The sequence below is a fragment of the Thalassophryne amazonica genome, chromosome 17, assembly GCF_902500255.1.
Source record: "Thalassophryne amazonica chromosome 17, fThaAma1.1, whole genome shotgun sequence".
NCBI classification, from domain to species: Eukaryota; Metazoa; Chordata; class Actinopteri; order Batrachoidiformes; family Batrachoididae; genus Thalassophryne; species Thalassophryne amazonica.
Window position 1 is genome coordinate 29,950,451 of NC_047119.1, and position 19,962 is coordinate 29,970,412.

The 19,962-nt window shown below is 41.2% G+C and overlaps 1 protein-coding gene across 1 annotated transcript; it reads right to left on the minus strand.

The window, feature by feature from the left end:
• Positions 1–2,930: 2,930 nt before the first annotated feature.
• On the minus strand, positions 2,931–18,605 carry LOC117529825 (glycolipid transfer protein-like). The gene is made up of 5 exons (XM_034192689.1): positions 18,209–18,605; positions 17,920–17,978; positions 8,586–8,719; positions 8,329–8,479; positions 2,931–3,895 (listed from the first exon to the last, which is right to left on the minus strand). The coding sequence occupies exons 1-5, from the start codon at positions 18,309–18,311 to the stop codon at positions 3,713–3,715; spliced, it is 630 nt and encodes a 209-aa protein (XP_034048580.1). The 5' UTR covers positions 18,312–18,605; the 3' UTR covers positions 2,931–3,712.
• Positions 18,606–19,962: the final 1,357 nt, after the last annotated feature.

The window sequence follows — 19,962 nt, forward strand, 5'->3', positions numbered from 1 at the left end:
AGTAACAGTTACTTTTTTAGACCAAGCAGAGGGAAAAAAAAATATGGACTCACTCAATTCTTAGGAATAAATTATGGAATCACCCTGTAAATTTTCATCCCCAAAACTAACACCTGCATCAAATCAGATCTGCTCGTTAGTCTGCATCTAAAAAGGAGTGATCACACCTTGGAGAGCTGTTGCACCAAGTGGACTGACATGAATCATGGCGCCAACACGAGAGATGTCAATTGAAACAAAGGAGAGGATTATCAAACTCTTAAAAGAGGGTAAATCATCACGCAATGTTCCAAAAGATGTTGTTCAGTCAGTTGTGTCTAAATTCTGGACCAAATACAAACAACATGGGAAGGTTGTTAAAGGCAAACATACTGGTAGACCAAGGAAGACATCAAAGCGTCAAGACAGAAAACTTAAAGCAATATGTCTCAAAAATCGAAAATGCACAACAAAGCAAATGAGGAACGAATGGAGGAAACTGGAGTCAACGTCTGTGACCGAACTGTAAGAAACTGCCTAAATGAAATGGGATTTACATACAGAAAAGCTAAACGAAAGCCATCATTAACACCTAAACAGAAAAAAACAAGGTTACAATGGGCTAAAGAAAAGCAATCGTGGACTGTGGATGACTGGATGAAAGTCATATTCAGTGATGAATCTCGAATCTGCATTGGGCAAGGTGATGATGCTGGAACTTTTGTTTGGTGCCGTTCCAATGAGATTTATAAAGATGACTGCCTGAAGAGAACACATAAATTTCCAGTCATTGATGATATGGGGCTGCATGTCAGGTAAAGGCACTGGGGAGATGGCTGTCATTACATCAATAAATGCACAAGTTTACGTTGATATTTTGGACACTTTTCTTATCCCATCAATTGAAAGGATGTTTGGGGATGATGAAATCATTTTTCAAGATGATAATGCATCTTGCCATAGAGTAAAAACTGTGAAAACATTCCTTGCAAAAAGACACATACAATGTCATGGCCTGCAAATAGACCGGATCTTAATCCAATTGAAAATCTTTGGTGGAAGTTGAAGAAAATGGTCCATGACAAGGCTCCAACCTGCAAAGCTGATCTGGCAACAGCAATCAGAGAAAGTTGGAGCCAGATTGATGAAGAGTACTGTTTGTCACTCAAGTCCATGCCTCAGAGACTGCAAGCTGTTATAAAAGCCAGAGGCGGTGCAACAAAATACTAGTGATGTGTTGGAGCGTTTTTTTGTTTTTCATGATTCCATAATTTTTTCCTCAGAATTGAGTGATTCCATATTTTTTTCCCCTCTGCTTGGTCTAAAAAAAAAGTAACAGTTACTGACTGCCACAATTTTTTTTTCCTGATTTCTTATAGTGTTTCTTAAAGCCAGAAAGTTGCCATTTGAAATGACTTTAGTTTTGTGTCATGTCTGTGATCTGCTTTTTTTCTACAAAATTAAACAACTGAATGAACATCTGCAAGGCCGGTGATAATAAAAATATAACGCAATGCTAAAATACCCTCGGCAATATGAGCATAAAAACAGGCAACAGAATGTGAGCTTTTCACCTCTTAAAATAGGTCAAGGTTAGCCATCTTTGAACTTGTCCAAGGTGTGTATCCCAAGAATGGTCCCTGTGAATTTAAAGACCCTGTCAGTAATAGTACTGGAGTTATGCTGAGCACAGAGACGGACGGACGGATGCAAAGCCTTCACAATACCCGATGGACATATTTTGGCCTTAGGTAAAGAGCAACTTTGTTTTGCATATGTAAAATACCAAAGACCTGTCACATGCACAACAGTCATTACAGGGTCTATACGTGCAACAGACGCATGTTTATGTTGTTTAGTCTTCAGTAGTGTGTCACTAATAGGACAAATTTGATATTTCCAAATTTCTTTTGCCTACTTCTGTTTTGCTTAGCAAATCCAATATGCATCCACATCCTAATTTGGGACGTTTTATGCTGGCTACCCATCCTGATACAATTCTATAGCCATCGGTGCAGAATGGGGCAGGGGTAGCCCTGAATTGGGTACCTTCAATCTGAGAAGAAACACACTAACCCCTTCTGCCATAGTGCTGCCAATTGGAATTTAAAAAGAAAATAAAAAAGTTGCTGAGAACAAAACTATTACAAAAGTAGTGTATTAAAGAAAGTAACAGACCTTTTCAAATCAATAAAAACCTGATTACTTTGTAGATTCACAGATCTGACACGATTCCAGGCAAAAAAAAAGAAGTCATAACTCATAATTCTTCTAAGACTGTTGAAAAAGAATCTATGGGATATTGCCAAGAGGAAGATGAGACACACCAAACCAGCAATGCAGATGAGCTGAAGGCCGATATCAAAGCAACACTGACGCAGTAATTTATGCAAAAGGAGCCCCAACCAAGTATATAGTGCATATACTGTATAGTACTGGACATACAACATTTCTGCATTAAAATATGTACAAATGTATGGTCTTATACAATCATATTGTCATTTTCTGAGGCACTGAATTTTGGGTTTTCATTTGCTGCAAGTCAAAATGACAAGAAATAAATGCTTGAAATCTATATGACTTACTTTTTGAATTACTGAAATGAATTAACTTTTCAATTATATTTTAATTTGCGTCAGTTTTTTTTTTTTTTTAATTGATACAGTATGCATGCTATACTTCAAGAGGGACGGTCTCCCGTAAGAGGCTCAACCCTGTAACCCTGACAACTTCAGTCCCCAATTAATAAATCTGGGGATGTATTTCCTTTTTGTGCATACATGTGTAAACACATTCTCAAAGTGTAACAAATAATACACAACTGAAACTACTTGTATTCTTCAGTCACGTCACCATAAATACGCACAGTGGGATTCCACACTTATGCATCCATACAATAAGATTCAAACTTTATATAATTATCCACAAAGAAAGCAGAGGCCGAATGTATGTTTCACACAAAATAGTAGATTTTAATCACCAAAATTAAACACTTCATACATAGCATGAATCAGAAATGGGATTACCAAAGGAGAAAAAGTAAATATCGCCATCTAGAGTAGAACCCATGAATTGGGCATGTTATGGTGATTTTATTTTCTTTATTAAAAAAAGGTTCTGCTTAGAGAAAAAAGATCATCATTTACCCCAAAATACACCCTACATACAAAAAAATGTGCCATTTATGTAGATCAGATTAATGAATGAATAAAGTGTATAAAAGAAGGCAGGTACGCAATAAAACTATAAAAGTTAACAATAACACACAGCAAACAACACAACTAAAGCACTTCAAGTATTTGTGCAGCTGCATGACATTTCCATCATTCAGTGGCTACAAGGCACCAAGTGGATTCTGAAGCTGGCTGGTAGTTTTTGTAGATATGAGGTTCACAGTGGCAGTAACGGCACGGCTCAGGAGGCATAAAGACCCGATCAGCGTTTACGCCATCGTCTTCATGTCCTAATGGAACAGCTGAAACCCGACTGGTACAACAATGGAAAACTGAGCAAATGTAAGCGCTGGAACAATCCTACAGTTAGTTTTTAAAGTTTAAAAGTTATAAACTTCTGTAACAGTTAAAAATCAAAGATTCACATCCAAATACATAATATTTAGTAAGGCATGATTACATTAATAAATACCACACAGAGAAAAAAGGAAATAATTGATCTCTAACCTAATGGGAATTTTTCCCACAGCTGTCAGGAATGCAGTCCGGTTAGTCCCATGTCAAACTGTGTAGTCCAGCTCTGCATTTAACGTTGTGTACATCTCGTAGATGGCATCTATCGTGGCAGTGTAATTAACCAGGAACTCACGCACGTTCTCCAGGCACTCCTCCTCTTTCAGCTCCTCGCCCTTTGACAGAGCCTTAAGAAATTCTGATCTGTAGGGTGCAGCCAGCAATGCTGCCTGCAATGAACGGACACCAAAATACACCTTCAGTGGCTTTAACACTCATTCTACATCTAAGACTATTAACACACAGGATGGTCAGCATGTTACCACGCCTGTGAGACCCCTCTTAGCTGCAGTTAAGTTAAACTGGATTTTCAGGTGCGTCTTAAATTCAGCTCGAGTGATGTCACTTGTGGCAAAACAAAAAAGAGGTAAAGCTGCATCACTGGTGCTGAGCCAAAGGAGCTGATGGGTGAGAATCACATACAAGGAGGTCATTCATTATTTTGGATTTAGCTACTGTGAGAGCCACATATATTTGGCCCTTTTTTTTTTATTATTTTAAAGCAGCAAGTTGTGTGTTGTCACATTTGGACATCAACAGAATTTTTTTTTTTTTTTTCCTGGCATGCATATCAGGTAGCATACACTGCAGTGTTGCACTGTTGTATCCACTAATGAACCACCTTAGGTCCCGACCTGCAATCACCCATGCAGAAAACCGGTCCATCCCTGCCTCTCACTAGTTACCATCTATCTGCTCTAGCCAGGTGAAAAGGGGGCAGATCATTATTTTGCAGTTGCTAGGATCCTTAACAGTGAGGCACGTGTGCTTGTTCATGTCCAGAGATGTTTCAGATAACATCCACCAGGGTGTCATCAAGAACACGAGAAAGGGGTGTCGTATGACCGAGTGGCGTGAGATATGAAAAGCTGCCAGGTCCAGGGTGAGCAAATCTAAAATAATGAAGCCAATCTGGGGCCCTCTTGGCATGAAAACAATAGTTTTTTTTATTATTATTATTTTTATTTAAGTAAATAGATTTTTCTATGTGGCTTATCAATTCCGTTAAGTGCAGCATTGCAGTAATGGTGGTGAAGTCTGCTCAGAGGACCATCGGATGCAGCTTACCACCCATTGGGGACATCTACACTCCAGATATAGAGACAAAGCCACCTGCATCCTCCGAGACTCCACCCACCCTGCGCACAGTCTGTTCACACCCCTTTCCCTCTGGAAGGAGGCTGTGCAGCATCTGGGCAAAAACGTCCAGACTGAAAAACAGCTTCTACCCGAATGCTGTCAGACTGTTGAACAGTTCAACATCCACCACCAAACTGAACATTGCACTACATGCACATTGTCACCTTCTTAATACTCTACCGCAGCTGCCAACCCTGTGCACTACACCAAGACCTGGAGAAACTGCATTTTGTTCTGCCTGTAAGGGTCGAGTGACAATAAAAGTGAGTCTGAGTAAAACTAGGACACTTAAGAGTAATATTAATTGAATGATCTTTTACTTGTTAAAACATGCAATTATTTTTATAATTATTAAGAAAAATAAATTAAAAATTTAATTTCAGGTGGACGTTTAGCTGTCTTCAAAAAAAGGGGGTGGGCTGATGCTTGGCCCTGGGCCCTCACACTTGTGAATACAGTATATGACATACACACATTTTATATATACATATACATACATACATGCATATACACACACACACACAGAGTAGTATTCAGAATAACAGTAGTGCTATGTGACTACAAAGATTAATCCAGGTTTTGAGTATATTTCTTATTGTTACATGGGAAACAAGGTACCAGTAGATTCAGTAGATTCTCACAAATCCAACAAGACCAAGCATTCATGATATGCACACTCTTAAGGCTATGAAATTGGGCTATTAGGAAAAAAAAAAAAAAAAAGTAGAAAAGGGGGTGTTCACAATAATAGTAGCATCTGCTGTTGATGCTACAAACTCAAAACTATTATGTTCAAGCTGCTTTTTTAGCAATCCTGTGAATCACTAAACTAGTATTTAGTTGTATAACCACAGTTTTTCATGATTTCTTCACATCTGCGAGGCATTAATTTTGTTGGTTTGGAACCAAGATTTTGCTTGTTTACTAGTGTGCTTGGGGTCATTGTCTTGTTGAAACAAGCATTTCAAGGGCATGTCCTCTTCAAGTATTTTGACATATCCAAACTGATCCATGATACCTGGTATGCGATATATAGGCCCAGCACCATAGTAGGAGAAACATGCCCATATCATGATGCTTGCACCACCATGCTTCACTGTGAACTGTGGCTTGAATTCAGAGTTTGGGGGTCGTCTCACAAACTGTCTGCGGCCCTTGGACCCAAAAAGAACAATTTTACTCTCATCAGTCCACAAAATATTCCTCCATTTCTCTTTAGGCCAGTTGATGTGTTCTTTGGCAAATTGTAACCTCTTCTGCACGTCTTTTATTTAACAGAGGGACTTTGCGGGGGATTCTTGCAAATAAATTAGCTTCACACCGGCATCTTCAAACTATCACAGCACTTACAGGTAACTCCAGACTGTCTTTGATCATCCTGGAGCTGATCAATGGGTGAGCCTTTGCCATTCTGGTTATTCTTCTCTCCATTTTGATGGTTGTTTTCCGTTTTCTTCCATGCGTCTCTGTTTTTTTTGGTCCATTTTAAAGCATTGGAGATCATTGTAGATGAACAGCCTATAATTTTTGCACCTGCGTATAAGTTTTCCCCTCTCAATCAACTTTTAATCAAACTACGCTGTTCTTCTGAACATGTCTTGAACGTCCCATTTTCCTCAGGCTTTCAAAGAGAAAAGCATGTTCAACAGGTGCTGGCTTCATCCTTAAATAGGGGACACCTGATTCACAACTGTTTCAGGGCTGTGAAATGAAAACTGAAATCCGAGGAAAATTTGCAGGGGTCTGGGAGGGGGGTACAGCTCCTCAGGAGCTGGGGTTGAATTAAATTTTTATCTAATGATACTTTTTCAGCATCTCCTGGAAGAATAAATCTCAAAATTAGTGGATATTTAAATGATCTTATGTTCAACCTTTTATTTGACCTGTCGATGATGTTGAAATAACAGAATATGACGTGGAAGCAGGCCATGGAATGATTTTCCTTTTAATTGTAAACCAAATTCTGCATTAACTCAGAACAATTAAACTACATGAAATTTATGAAGACTGAAAAGAATGTTACAGCATTTCAAAAACCACAGCTAAAGCTTGTAGAATATTTGGAAAATCATGGTAAAATATCATTAACATACCTTATAGGAAAAAGTCACATATTCTTGTGTAAATTCATGCAGCCTAAATCCATTCAAAGCCACAATGTCTTTTTTACAATGAAAGAAAGTCTAGTTTAGTGGAAAAAAGTCACATAATCTTGTCTAAAATCCTGTTTGAACAGCAGAATGTTTATTTTCCAGGGAGAGAAAAATTCTTACCGTGTTTCCTGATGGCACAGTTCACTTTTCCCGTTTCTTTTATCTTTCAGGTCTGTTGATGAAGCCAGCAACAATTTCACGGATTCTTGTCGTTATCAGACTTTTTCAAACCGTCTTTCTCGCCATCTTCTCTCTGTGCGACGTCGGTCCGTGACACAGACAAGCTGCACAAATCTTTTAAAAACTTGAAAGCTCTAAAACTTTGGGATGTCCACATGCTAAGTTTTAGCCACACAGCGTCGCCGTAGCAACCAACCAGTCCTGCTTCACGACAGCTGTCGTAACAGCTACGCTTTGAATGGCATTTTTTCCTCCACAAAACTCTGCGGATCTGAGGAAACTGATTTCTATCTGTAACACACAGATCAATGTCCGTGGACTTATAAAACTTATACGATGTAAAAAAAGAGAACGCTTTGCGATAGGCATTTTAAAAACTCAGTGATGTTCACGATTAAAGAGTACATCACTAACACCCCACCCCCTCCCCATGATGAAATCTACGGAATCCCGCGGATCCGCAGAGTTTTTACAGCCCCGCTGTTTGTTCCACAAAACTGACGAACTCACTGACTGAATGCTACACTAATATTATTGTGAACACCCCCTTTTCTACATTTTTTTTTTTATACTAATAGCCCAATGTCATAGCCTTAAGAGTGTGCATATCAAGAATGCTTGGTCTCGTTACAGACAGACAGACAGAATGCTTAACTCCATTTAATTTGTCCTTTACACTCTGCACAGAGAAAATTACAAACACCATCTTTGCTTTGGAACGCTTCTGGAGGCAGATATTCATCCATCTGTTCCCAGCTAATGTGAACACAGGTGTAGACCAGAACTATGCCATGGGCACAAGGCCTTACAGGTTTCTGAAATCAGGAATTTGCTGTTGGGATTTCATTAAAGCAAACCTGCATTAGCTTTAATTTAAGGTTTAGACAGTGAACTAATGAGTTTTGGGTGACACCAATTTATTTTTTCAGGACACAGAAGTGAAGTTTTAAGAAAAGATATGACAAAAAAACAAATTAGATTTTTTTTTTTCCTTTAACAGGCAGAGCAACAGCACTGAGGTCTGCCAGGAACGTTGCCCAGTAAATACCAGAAACACCCCACATTAATGTAAACCCATGTTATCAACAAAAACTTGCCTTTTTAAACATTTGCATTTGTGCGTTTCTCACCTTGAATATTTTTTGAATAAGCCAGCCATGGTATTTCTTAAGCGCGTGATTGTAGGCTTTGGTGACATTGACTTGTATGAGGTTGGGGTTACGTTCGTCTCGCTCTCCGTCCGCCAAACTCTGCAGCAGCACCTGAATGAAACGCAGACCTCTGTAGGAAAGAACGGTAACATACACTTAATCAATTAATTAAAAGCATGCCCGCCTACTTCCAGTGGAAAGATCACCCCATCGCAGTTCATTCAGCAGGAGCTCACCTCTTGAGCCACATCAGCGCTAAAGTGGCTCCAACTTTAGGCCATTCTTCTCCGTGTGCAGCTTTCTCTGCCTCCAGAATGTGCTGCAGGGTGGGATACCTGGCAGGGTCTTTAAGATATACTCCCTTTATCTTCTGGAAAAATAAAGGAAGAAACAAAAAGGTATATATATATATATATATATATATTAACATGGCCAGTGTCATGTAAACCGTCTGTGTGTAAACAAACCACAGTGTGGAAACAGCAGTTACTGGGCTCCCAGGGACCTTCAGTAACAGTTCAGAGGATCACCCAATAGCTCCAGCAGCAATATTAACCAAAATTATTGAAGAGAATGTCATACATTTGAACCAGCTCTTGAACCCAAAATGACAGATATGAGGATAAAAAGAAAATCATTCCGCGAACTAATAAAATACAACTGGTAATAACTTTTTACTATGGATGTAACAGTTACCACTGTCCTGGTAAATCACAATGAAATATGCTACAATAACAATTACCATTTCAAATTTTAATGAAGTTAACCACTCTGGTGGATTACTATGTTGTAAAAAAACTTTACAGCATCATACAAGTCTCCCAAAGCACGTGTGCGGGCTTATTTCTTTAATTTGAAAGCTGGATTTTTATTAAGGTTTTTGCTGTTATTAAGTCCACAATGGATGTAATAAAATCATCGGCTTTTATTTGTTTGTCTGTTAGCAAGATTATGTCAAAACTACTGCACAAATTTTGACAAAGTTTTCACCACATATAGATATTAAGCCAAGGAAGAACTCATTCAAAACTGGAGGTGACCCAGATCCAGATTCCGGATCAAGATTTCACGTTATATACGCTTTGAAGGATTACTTCAAAACTAACTCATGAATTCTCTCCAAAGTTGCACTACAGATAGATATTAGGCCATGGAAGACTCTACTGAATTTTGGAGATGATCCAGATCGGGAATGGCGCACGTCAGAAATCTCCGATTGCTGTTATTTTAATATATTATTTAAAAATTGGTATCTGGACGGGGGGTTGGGCTTTCATTTTGTGTATCAGTGCATGACCAGAGAGTGTGTGCCAATTACAGGAGCATCACACTACTCAGGCTCCCTGGTAAAGTCTACTCCAGGGTGCTGGAAAGGAGGGTCTGGCCGATAGCCAAACCTCTGATTGAAGAGGAACAACGCGAGTTCCAGCTCTTCACTCTCATAAGGATCCTGGAGGGTGTCTATATATATGTCCATTCAGTCTACATATGTTTTGTGGACTTGGAGAAGGCAGTGGACTTTTGTGATTTCTCACACTCAACAAGACATCTTAGCATTAGCATACGGACTACATGCCAAGTAATTACTTATGCTAGATTATTAACTTGGGTTTGATTACTTCAATTACTTATGTGTTTGGCTTTTGATAATTGATTATTTTACTTAAAATATACACTCAACAAAAATATAAACGCAACACTTTTGGTTTTGCTCCCATTTTGTATGAGATGAACTCAAAGATCTAAATTTTTTCCACATACACAATATCACCATTTCCCTCAAATATTGTTCACAAACCAGTCTAAATCTGTGATAGTGAGCACTTCTCCTTTGCTGAGATAATCCATCCCACTTAACAGGTGTGCCATACCAAGATGCTGATTAGACACCATGATTAGTGCACACGTGTGCCTTAGACTGCCCACAATAAAAGGCCACTCTGAAAGGTACAGTTTTTGTTTTATGGGGGGGTGGGGGGGATACCAGTCAGTATCTGGTGTGACCACCATTTGCCTCATGCAGTGCAACACATCTCCTTTGCATAGAGTTGATCAGATTGTCAGTTGTGGCCTGTGGAATGTTGGTCCACTCCTCTTCAATGGCTGTGCAAAGTTGTTGGATACTGGCAGGAACTGGTACACGCTGTCGTATATGCCGGTCCAGAGCATCCCAAACATGCTCAATGGGTGACATGTCCGGTGAGTATGCCAGCCATGCAAGAACTGGGACATTTTCAGCTTCCAAGAACTGTGTACAGATCCTTGCAACATGGGGCTGTGCATTATCCTGCTGCAACATGAGGTGATGTTGTTGGATGTATGGCACAACAATGGGCCTCAGGATCTCGTCACGGTATCTCTGTGCATTCAAAATGCCATCAATAAAATGCACCTGTGTTCTTCGTCCATAACAGACGCCTGCCCATACCATAACCCCACCGCCACCATGGGCCACTCGATCCACAACATTGACATCAGAAAACCGCTCATCCACACGACGAAGAGAACACCTCTCCAACGTGCCAAACGCCAGCAAATGTGAGCATTTGCCCACTCAAGTTGGTTACGACGACGAACTGGAGTCAGGTCGAGACCCCGATGAGGACGACGAGCATGCAGATGAGCTTCCCTGAGACGGTTTCTGACAGTTTGTGCAGAAATTCTTTGGTTATGCAAGTCGATTGTTTCAGCAGCTGTCCGAGTGGCTGGTCTCAGACGATCTTGGAGGTGAACATACTGGATGTGGAGGTCCTGGGCTGGTGTGTTTACACGTGGTCTGCGGTTGTGAGGCTGGTTGGATGTACTGCCAAATTCTCTGAAACGCCTTTGGAGACGGCTTATGGTAGAGAAATGTACATTCAATGCACGAGCAACAGCTCTGGTTGACATTCCTGCTGTCAGCATGCCAATTGCACGCTCCCTCAACTCTTGCGACATCTGTGGCATTGTGCTGTGTGATAAAACTGCACCTTTCAGAGTGGCCTTTTATTGTGGGCAGTCTAAGGCACACCTGTGCACTAATCATGGTGTCTAATCAGCATCTTGATATGGCACACCTGTGAGGTGGGATGGATTATCTCAGCAAAGGAGAAGTGCTCACTATCACAGATTTAGACTGGTTTGTGAACAATATTTGAGGGAAATGATGATATTGTGTATGTGGAAAAAGTTTTAGATCTTTGAGTTCATCTCATACAAAATGGGAGCAAAACCAAAAGTGTTGCGTTTATATTTTTGTTGAGTGTAGGTAGTGGTAGTGATGCTCTCACAAAAGAAAAAAAAATAGGAGGGATCTGTAGAGGAAAAACTGATGTGTTCCTCATGTCTGTAGGGCAATATGTACCGGCTCAAGGTCATCCCCCTCCTTACTGATATAAGACTATTTTTCTCCAATTTATGACTAAACATCTAATCATGGCCCTGACTAGCTCTTCTTTGTCTTTCGGCTGTTCCCGTTAGGGGTCGCCACAGCAGATCAATCGTTTCCATCTCACCCTGTCCTCTGTATCTTCCTCTGTCACACCAACCACCTGCATGTCCTCTCTCAGCACAGCCATGAACCTCCTCTTTGGTCTCCCTCTTCTCCTCCTGCCTGGTGGCTCCATACTCAGCATCCTTCTCCCTATATACCCTGGGTCCCTCCTCTGCACATGTCCAAACCATCTCAATCTCGCCTCTCTGACTTTGTCTCCAAACCGTCCCACCTGAGCTGTCCCTCTGATATGTTCATTCCTAATCTTGTCCATTCTTGTCACTCCCAAAGAGAATCTCAACATCTTCAGCTCTGCCACCTCCAGCTCTGCCTCCTGTCTTTTTGTTAGTGCCACTGTCTCTAAACCATACAACATAGCTGGTCTCACTACTGTTTTGTAAACTTTCCCCTTCACTCTTGCTGATATTCTTCAGTCACAAATCACTCCTGCCACCTTTCTCCACCCACTCCACCCTGCCTGCACTCTCTTCTTCACCTCTCTACCACACTCTCCATTACTTTGAACAGTTGACCCCAAATATTTAAACTCATCTACTTTCACCACTTCTACTCCTTGTAACTGCACTATTCCACTGGGCTCCCTCTCATTCACACACATGTACTCAGTCTTGCTTCTACTGACTTTCATTCCCCTTCTCTCCAAAGCATATCTCCACTTCTCTAGACTAGACTCAACTTGCTCTCTACTCTCACTACAGATCACAATGTCATCTGCAAACATCATAGTCCATGGGGACTCCTGTCTGATCTCATCTGTCAACCTGTCCATCACCACTGCAAACAAGAAAGGACTCAGAGCTGATCCTTGGTGTAATCCCACCTCCACCTTGAATGAGTCTGTCATTCCGACTGCGCATCTCACCGCTGTCACACTATTTTTGTACATGTCCTGCACTACCCTAACATATTTCTCTGCCACTCCAGACTTCCTCATACAATGCCACAACTCTTCTCTTGGCACCCTATCATAAGCTTTTTCTAAGTCCATAAACACACAATGTAACTCTATCCTTCTCTGAACTTTTCCAACAGTATTCTCAGAGCAAACATTGCATCTGTAGTGCTCTTTCTCGGCATGAAACCATATTGCTGCTCACAGATCTTCACCTGTTTTCTAAGCCTAGCTTCTACTACTCTTTCCATAACTTCATGCTGTGGCTGATCAGCTTTATGCCTCTGTAGTTACTGCAGCTCTGCACATCACCCTTGTTCTTGAAAATAGGAACCAGCACACTTCGTCTCCACTCCTCAGGCATCCTCTCACTTTCCAAGATTTTATTAAACAATCTGGTTAGAAACTCTACTGCCATCTCTCCTAGACATTTCCATGCCTCCATTGGAATGTCATCTGGACCAACTGCCTTTCCACTCTTCATCCTCTTCATAGCAGCCCTCACTTCTTCCTTGCTAATCTCTTTTACTTCCTGATTTACTCTCACCACATCATCCAGCCTTTTCTCTCGCTCATTTTCTTTATTCATCAACTCTTCAAAATATTCCCTCCACCTTCTCAGCACACACTCCTCACTTGTCAGCACATTACCATGTGCATCTTTTACCACCCTAACCTGCTGCACATCCTTTCCAGCTCTGTCCCTTTGTCTGGCCAATCGGTACAAGTCCTTTTCTCCTTCCTTACTATTCAACTTCTTGTACAGCTCGCAATATGCCTTTTCCTTTGCTTTTGTCACTTCTCTTCTCGCCTTACGCCGCATCTCCTTGTACTCCTGTCTACTTTCTTCATCTCTCCGACTATCCCAAAACTTTTTTGCCAACCTCTTTCTCCTTATGCTTTCCTGGACCTCTTCATTCCACCACCAAGTCTCCTTGTCTTCCTTCCACTGTCCAGATGTCATACCCAGTACAGCCCTAGCTGTCTCCTTCACCACATCTGCAGTACTTTTCCAGTTGTCCAAAACTGCTTCCTCTCCAACTAGTGCTTCTCTCACCTGCTCGCTAAATTTCACACAACAGTCTTCCTCCTTCAGCTTCCACCATCTGATCCTTTGTTGAGCTCTCACTCTCTTCTTCTTTACGTCTAAAGTAAACAGTTGCCTTGGGGCAACTGTTTGTTGTGATTTGGCGCTATATAAGAAAAAAAGTTGATTGATTGATTGATTGATAAAGTCATCCTACAAACAACCATCCTATGCTGTCTAGTGACACTCTCTCCTGTTACCACCTTACAGTCTGATTTCTTTTAGCTTGCATCTCCTATAAAGAATGTAGTCCACCTGTGTGCACCTTCCTCCACTCTTATATGTTACCCTGTGCTCCTCCCTTTTCTTAAAGTAGGTATTCACCACAGCCATTTCCATCCTTTTTGCAAAATCAACTACCATCTGTCCTTCCCCATTCCTATCCTTGATACCATATCTACCCATTACTTCCTCATCACCTCCGTTACCTTCACCAACATGCCCATTGAAGTCTGCTCCTATCACCACTCTTTCATGCTTGGGCACACTCTCTACCACCTCATCTAACACACTCCAGAAATCTTCTTTCTCCTTCATCTCACAACCTACCTGTGGGGCATATGCACTGATATTCATCATCACCCCTTCAATTTCCAACTTCACACTCATCACCCTGTCAGACACTCGCTTAACCTCCAACACACTTTTAACATACTCTTCCTTTAAAATGACCCCAACACCATTTCTCTTCCTGTCCTCACCATGGTACAACAACTTGTACCCACCGCCGATGCTCCTGCTCTTACTTCCCTTCCACACACAATATGTCTACCTTTCTCCTCTCCATCATATCAGCCAGCTCTCTCCCTTTACCAGTCATACTACCAACATTTAAAGTCCCCACTCTCATTTCCACCCTTCTAGTTTTCTTCTTCTCCCACTGTTTGTGGCAATGTTCTCCTCCTCTTCTTCGTCGTCTTCCCCCAGCAGTAGCCCAGTTTCCACCGGCACCCTGCAATAGCACCGGTGGCGGACGTTGTTAACCCGGGCCACGACCGATCCGGTATGGGAATTCGATTCCGAGTCTGCATAGTTGGGTTGGCTTGTTTTACGCCGGATGCCCTTCCTGACGCAACCCTCCTCATTTATCCGGGCTTGGGACCGGCACTCAGAATGTACTGGCTGCACACCCCATGTGGCTGAGTTATGGCCCTGACTAGCTAAAGGCAGCATTTGTATTATGATTTTATTTTATGATGGAAGTCCTTAAAATGGTTGTCTGAGAATGTAAAGGCAAAAGGCTCTGGCGATACATTGCATGCTGTATCTTTCTGGGACTTCTCCAGATGAATCTGTTTCTGCTTCAAGCAAAAATAAATTGTCTGACTCCTGATTGCTCCTTCACCGATGGTCTCATTTTATACTGAACATCATGACAGAAATTCCACAACACTCTTTGGTTCAGAATTATTTCAGAAATCTGGAATCTTTTATTACATTAATTTCACCACAGGTGTATCACAGCTCAGAATATTAATCATGACTTTAAAAAAATTAGGGGTTCAAATCTTACATATCCAGACAGACTGAAGTCAGACAAACCTTTTGATCAAAGTCTTAAAAGAAAATCTGAGTGAAAGTTAAAGCTTGACCACCAACAAGTTCATCCTATAACACAACTTCAAGCCTAATGATCAGGCACGTAGCCCTGTTTCTTATATCACAGAATTATTAAAATGTAAACTACAACCAGCTTGAGAAAATTTTCTCAAAACGGTACATTAATAGACAGCGCTCTCTCTCTCTCCCTCCCTCCCTCCATCCATTTCGCTGCCTCTTCGGAATGCTGAAACAGTAAACAAGGGATGCTAAAGTACGTTTATGAGTACTAGCAATTTTTTTTTGGAGGGGGGGTATACAACGGACTCTGAACTTTGATTTCTGATGTTACAAGCCCTGACAAGGCAGCAGTGCATCCCGTTGTATGTCTGCAAAAGCAAGTGCCGTTTGCTTTTAATGTACTGTTTTGAGAACAAAGCGCATTTCTGAAAAGCAAAGACTGTTTGCCCGGCCGTTGGGAAGATAAATATAATGTCTTACCTTATTCGACCAACCGTGACCATGTATTTGACATGTTTTGTGCATCTAATCTAGGTTTTTTAAACCACTTTTTTAAAAGCTCTATTGCAGCGTGAAAAGCGGCGTATGTTTGACACATTTTACGTCTTTAATTATTGAGAAAAAAAAAAACACCGCAATGGATGAAGGCAGACAAATTTAATAAGCATTTTGAATGGAAGCCTATTAACGACGACAAAACAGTTTTTATGAACAAAATGCTGCTTGTTGCCTGTAAGATGGTGTTAGTTTGACACAGTTCCCTGGGTGTGATAAGCCAAACAGAACCGCTTTAGATCACAGCCCCTCCGCAGGCTGCGAACCCTCCCGCACCTGGCGAGAAAATATCCCCCTTCCCTCCTGCGTTGAAAGCGGAAGTGAACTTACAAGCGCGCTCATTGGTCGGTTGTGGTTGGGCATATATGCTCATGTATTTACTTTATTGAGCCAACGGTTGGGCGTATAGCCACTCTGTTTCTGAAAAATAAATAAAAGTACTTCATTTAGTCATATTTGAGCCAGTTTGGTAAATCATCGCACCCAACAGAAGGGGAGAACCGTTCTGACTGCAACACCAGGACTTGTACTGGTATTACAGTTCTCATAACTGGAATAACTGTTATCTCAAGAGGACAAAAGCCAGCAGTGTCACTCAGCGGAAACGCTGTCATTTCACTATAGTGAATTTTGCCAACATTTAGAAAATAACACTCAACTTTTGCACAAATCTGTAATGAAAAAACAGGTACTGTGTATACACACACACAGCTTACTTTACATATTGCTACAAAATTACAGCTTGGGACTCCGGCAAGGACAGTCGCATTCCTCCCCTCTCCTCTATCTCTGCTCCGACCTTCAAAGTCCCAGCTTCACCAGTCTGTGAATTCTTCAAATTAAGATTTGGATTAACCATGGAATTGATCAGCTATTGACACGATTTTTTTTTTTTCGACAAGGAATCAGGGCTGGGGGACCCCGTATGCCCTGATGGAATCTACCCAGCCGGCTATGCTCTCGACGCCTGAGAGAGACGGGGTGTGACATGCTTGGCTCCACTCTCTGTGGAAGACGTTGAGGATTCATTCCTATTCGCTTTTATGGTGGGAGGTTTGGCGCTGATTGGTTTGTGCGCTGCCCTGACCCACAGGAATATTAGCAAGATGGCTGCTTCCAGAATTTTGTCTCATCATCTGTCCATCATGACTAATGAGTTGGGCAATCCTGTGTAATCTCAGACTGCGTGAACTCTTGAACTCAAACGCAAAATGGATACAACCTCGGAGCAAATCGCTGCATTGCAAAGGAATGTGTTGCTGAGGACCAGAGAATATTCTTCATAAATTTGGACTCTAGATGGTCAGAGGTGCAGTAAATGGAATTCTGTATCTCTCTGCCTGACATCAACATGGCAGCCTTATCGGCTCCTGGAGGCCAAATTCCCTGCCTTGGTGAAAGAATTCGGCTCAGTCGTCTCATCCATCCCCCCCCCCGCTGTTGCCTAGCAAGGTCAGACTTTACACACACACGGACAGAAATTGACAGAAATTTAACTCATCTGCACACAACGCATGTCTCCATCCCTATTACCCCCCCCCCCCCGTGTCTCACCACTCCCCTCACCCTGGCTTCCTCCCTGCCACCTCGAACGCAGCACAGTTTTTACTGCTTCAACCCCCAAGCTGGGCGGCGTGGGCCCCTCCTGCTGTGGCCTTCACCCACTTTGCCTCAATTCGGATGACAGACTGCTTCAAGTTTAGAGCACATAAACAATGTCAACTGTATATGTGTTGTCTATAATTTTGATGTGTGCCATTATTACGGTAAACAAGTAATAATTTCGGATTAATTGCTGTATCTTGTCTGATGTAGTTGGAGTGTAAACGTAATTGCCCTTTTAAGGATCAATAAAGTTGTCTGAAGTCTGAAAACCTGCAATTCCATCTGTAAATAATCCTGTCACCACCACCACCCCAAATTAATCTGGAGCACTCACTGCTGAACAAGCACTACTCTAAACAAATAAACAACACCTCTTACCGTTATATTTCCATGAACATCTGACTTGATGAGCCCAAAAATCCTGGATCCCATGCAGTCTGAAAGAGGAAAGACATTTGAGAGCACAACAATGAAATATGAATGAGCTGCTGGCGCCAGATGAATACAAATCAGTCTTCACAAACAAACGGGGCTGGGGAAAAAAAGTCATAAAGAGGACAGTGTGCGGCTGTGTCTCTCTCTCACACACGTCACAAAGTCATTTATACGGGAAACATAAAAAAGTCAAAAGTGTGACAGCGCCTGAAGCAGCGTGTCGCTCACTCACCAAAAAACGCAGGAAGGTGAGAGACGGTGTCCAGGAAGACTTTAGTGTCCACTGACTTGTCCGGGGGGAGCTCTTTAAATTTGTTATCCAGTAAAAGTGCCATATTCGAGCTGCGTGTGAGCGAAAAGGCAACCCGGAAGTAGTGCCGACGAGCTCGTCAGGTGGGCGAAGGAGAAAAGAAGGGGAAAAAAAAAGGGAGGCCGTAGCAGAAGCTCACGTTTCTCGTCACGTGGTCTTCTGGCGTCTTGACCTCCTGACTAGTTAATGTTAACGTATAAAAGATTGTGCTGTTCACAAAGTTGCTCCGCTCTCCGTCGGCCTGCCACACGTTCTCTCACCGGTTTATGGAATGCTGCCAGCGTCCTTCATGCTAGTCATTGGACCAGCCAACTGTCAATCACTCCGAACCCGGCGACTACAACGAGCAGCCAATAGGTTACAAGGAAATGTCATGACGTCGCCTCAGTTTTTATTTTTTATTTTCATCACCAGTTTCGGGGTGGGCGGAGCGATGATAATAAAAAAGAAAACATTTAAAAATAAATAAACAAATTAAAATAATACATTAAAATAAAAATTGCGAAATCACACGTCACAAAATTACAGGTGACACATATTTACAGTTTTAATGGCCTTTTTGCTATTACAAAATTTGATAGGTTTCAACTAAAACATCAAAATATTTTTTTAAAAAGACATTAAAAACAGGGTTTTGGTTTGGTGTATAAAATTGGGCTAAAATAATCAACAGATCTATATATGTGCTATCCTTACTTTTTGTCATAATTAAAAAAACACACAGATACAAATAACATTCATAAAATAACTCAAAATGCTTGTACAAATTAAAGATCGTGGTAGGTTTGAGTTTGAGTGTTAAAATATGTGGCTAACATCTTGCCTTAATAGCTATTGCTCCATCATTGGGCTGTCACAAAGCTACTTGCTAGTAGCACTAGCAGTGCCAACCTTTAAATTAAATAGTTGTAAAATTTCACAAATTTTACCCGAGTAGTGCCTTCTTAGGTGGTCCGTTAGCACAATTACCAATAAGCTGGAGGTCATATGGTTGATGGGTCTGTTCCACTTTGGCAAAGGTGTTTCTTGCTGACAAAGAAATGTCTCCAACACAGTCCAACAGTCAACTTGTTCTACTTTGCAAGATTCTTGAATTTGAAAAAGCATTCAAGAGTTCCATTTTGAATTCATATTATGATTCCAAAGAAATTTAGAAATTTCTCATTTAAAAGGGCACATCTCAGTCAACACTATTTTGAAAAAATAAACTCCATACCAGATTTAAATATTTTTTTCCAAATATTTAACTTGCACTGGCCCTGATATAGCTGATGAAAATAAAATAAGCCAAACTGCAATTTCAGGGGCACTTCTAAAATATTAAAATAATAGTAATTAAAAAAAAAGTCTGTTTGTGCAAAATTTTGTGGGTTTTTGTGGGGGGGGGGTGCTTGGAGGGGGCTTTGCCCAGGGAATAATTCAGTGTAGACCCACCACTGACTATGAGAAAGATCCATGTCCTTGATACTGCTATTATCAGTGGGGGTAGGGTTGTTTCTGATCATTATGATGCTTTCAATACCATAGATTAAGCCCCTTAAAAAATATAAAAAAATGTCCGATCCACTGGGTTCAGAACCATATTTTTACATAACAACCATGCAGTTGATGCCACTGGCCCCACTGGCAAGCATCCATCCACGAACGTGTCCACATGAAACAAAATCTGTTTTCCA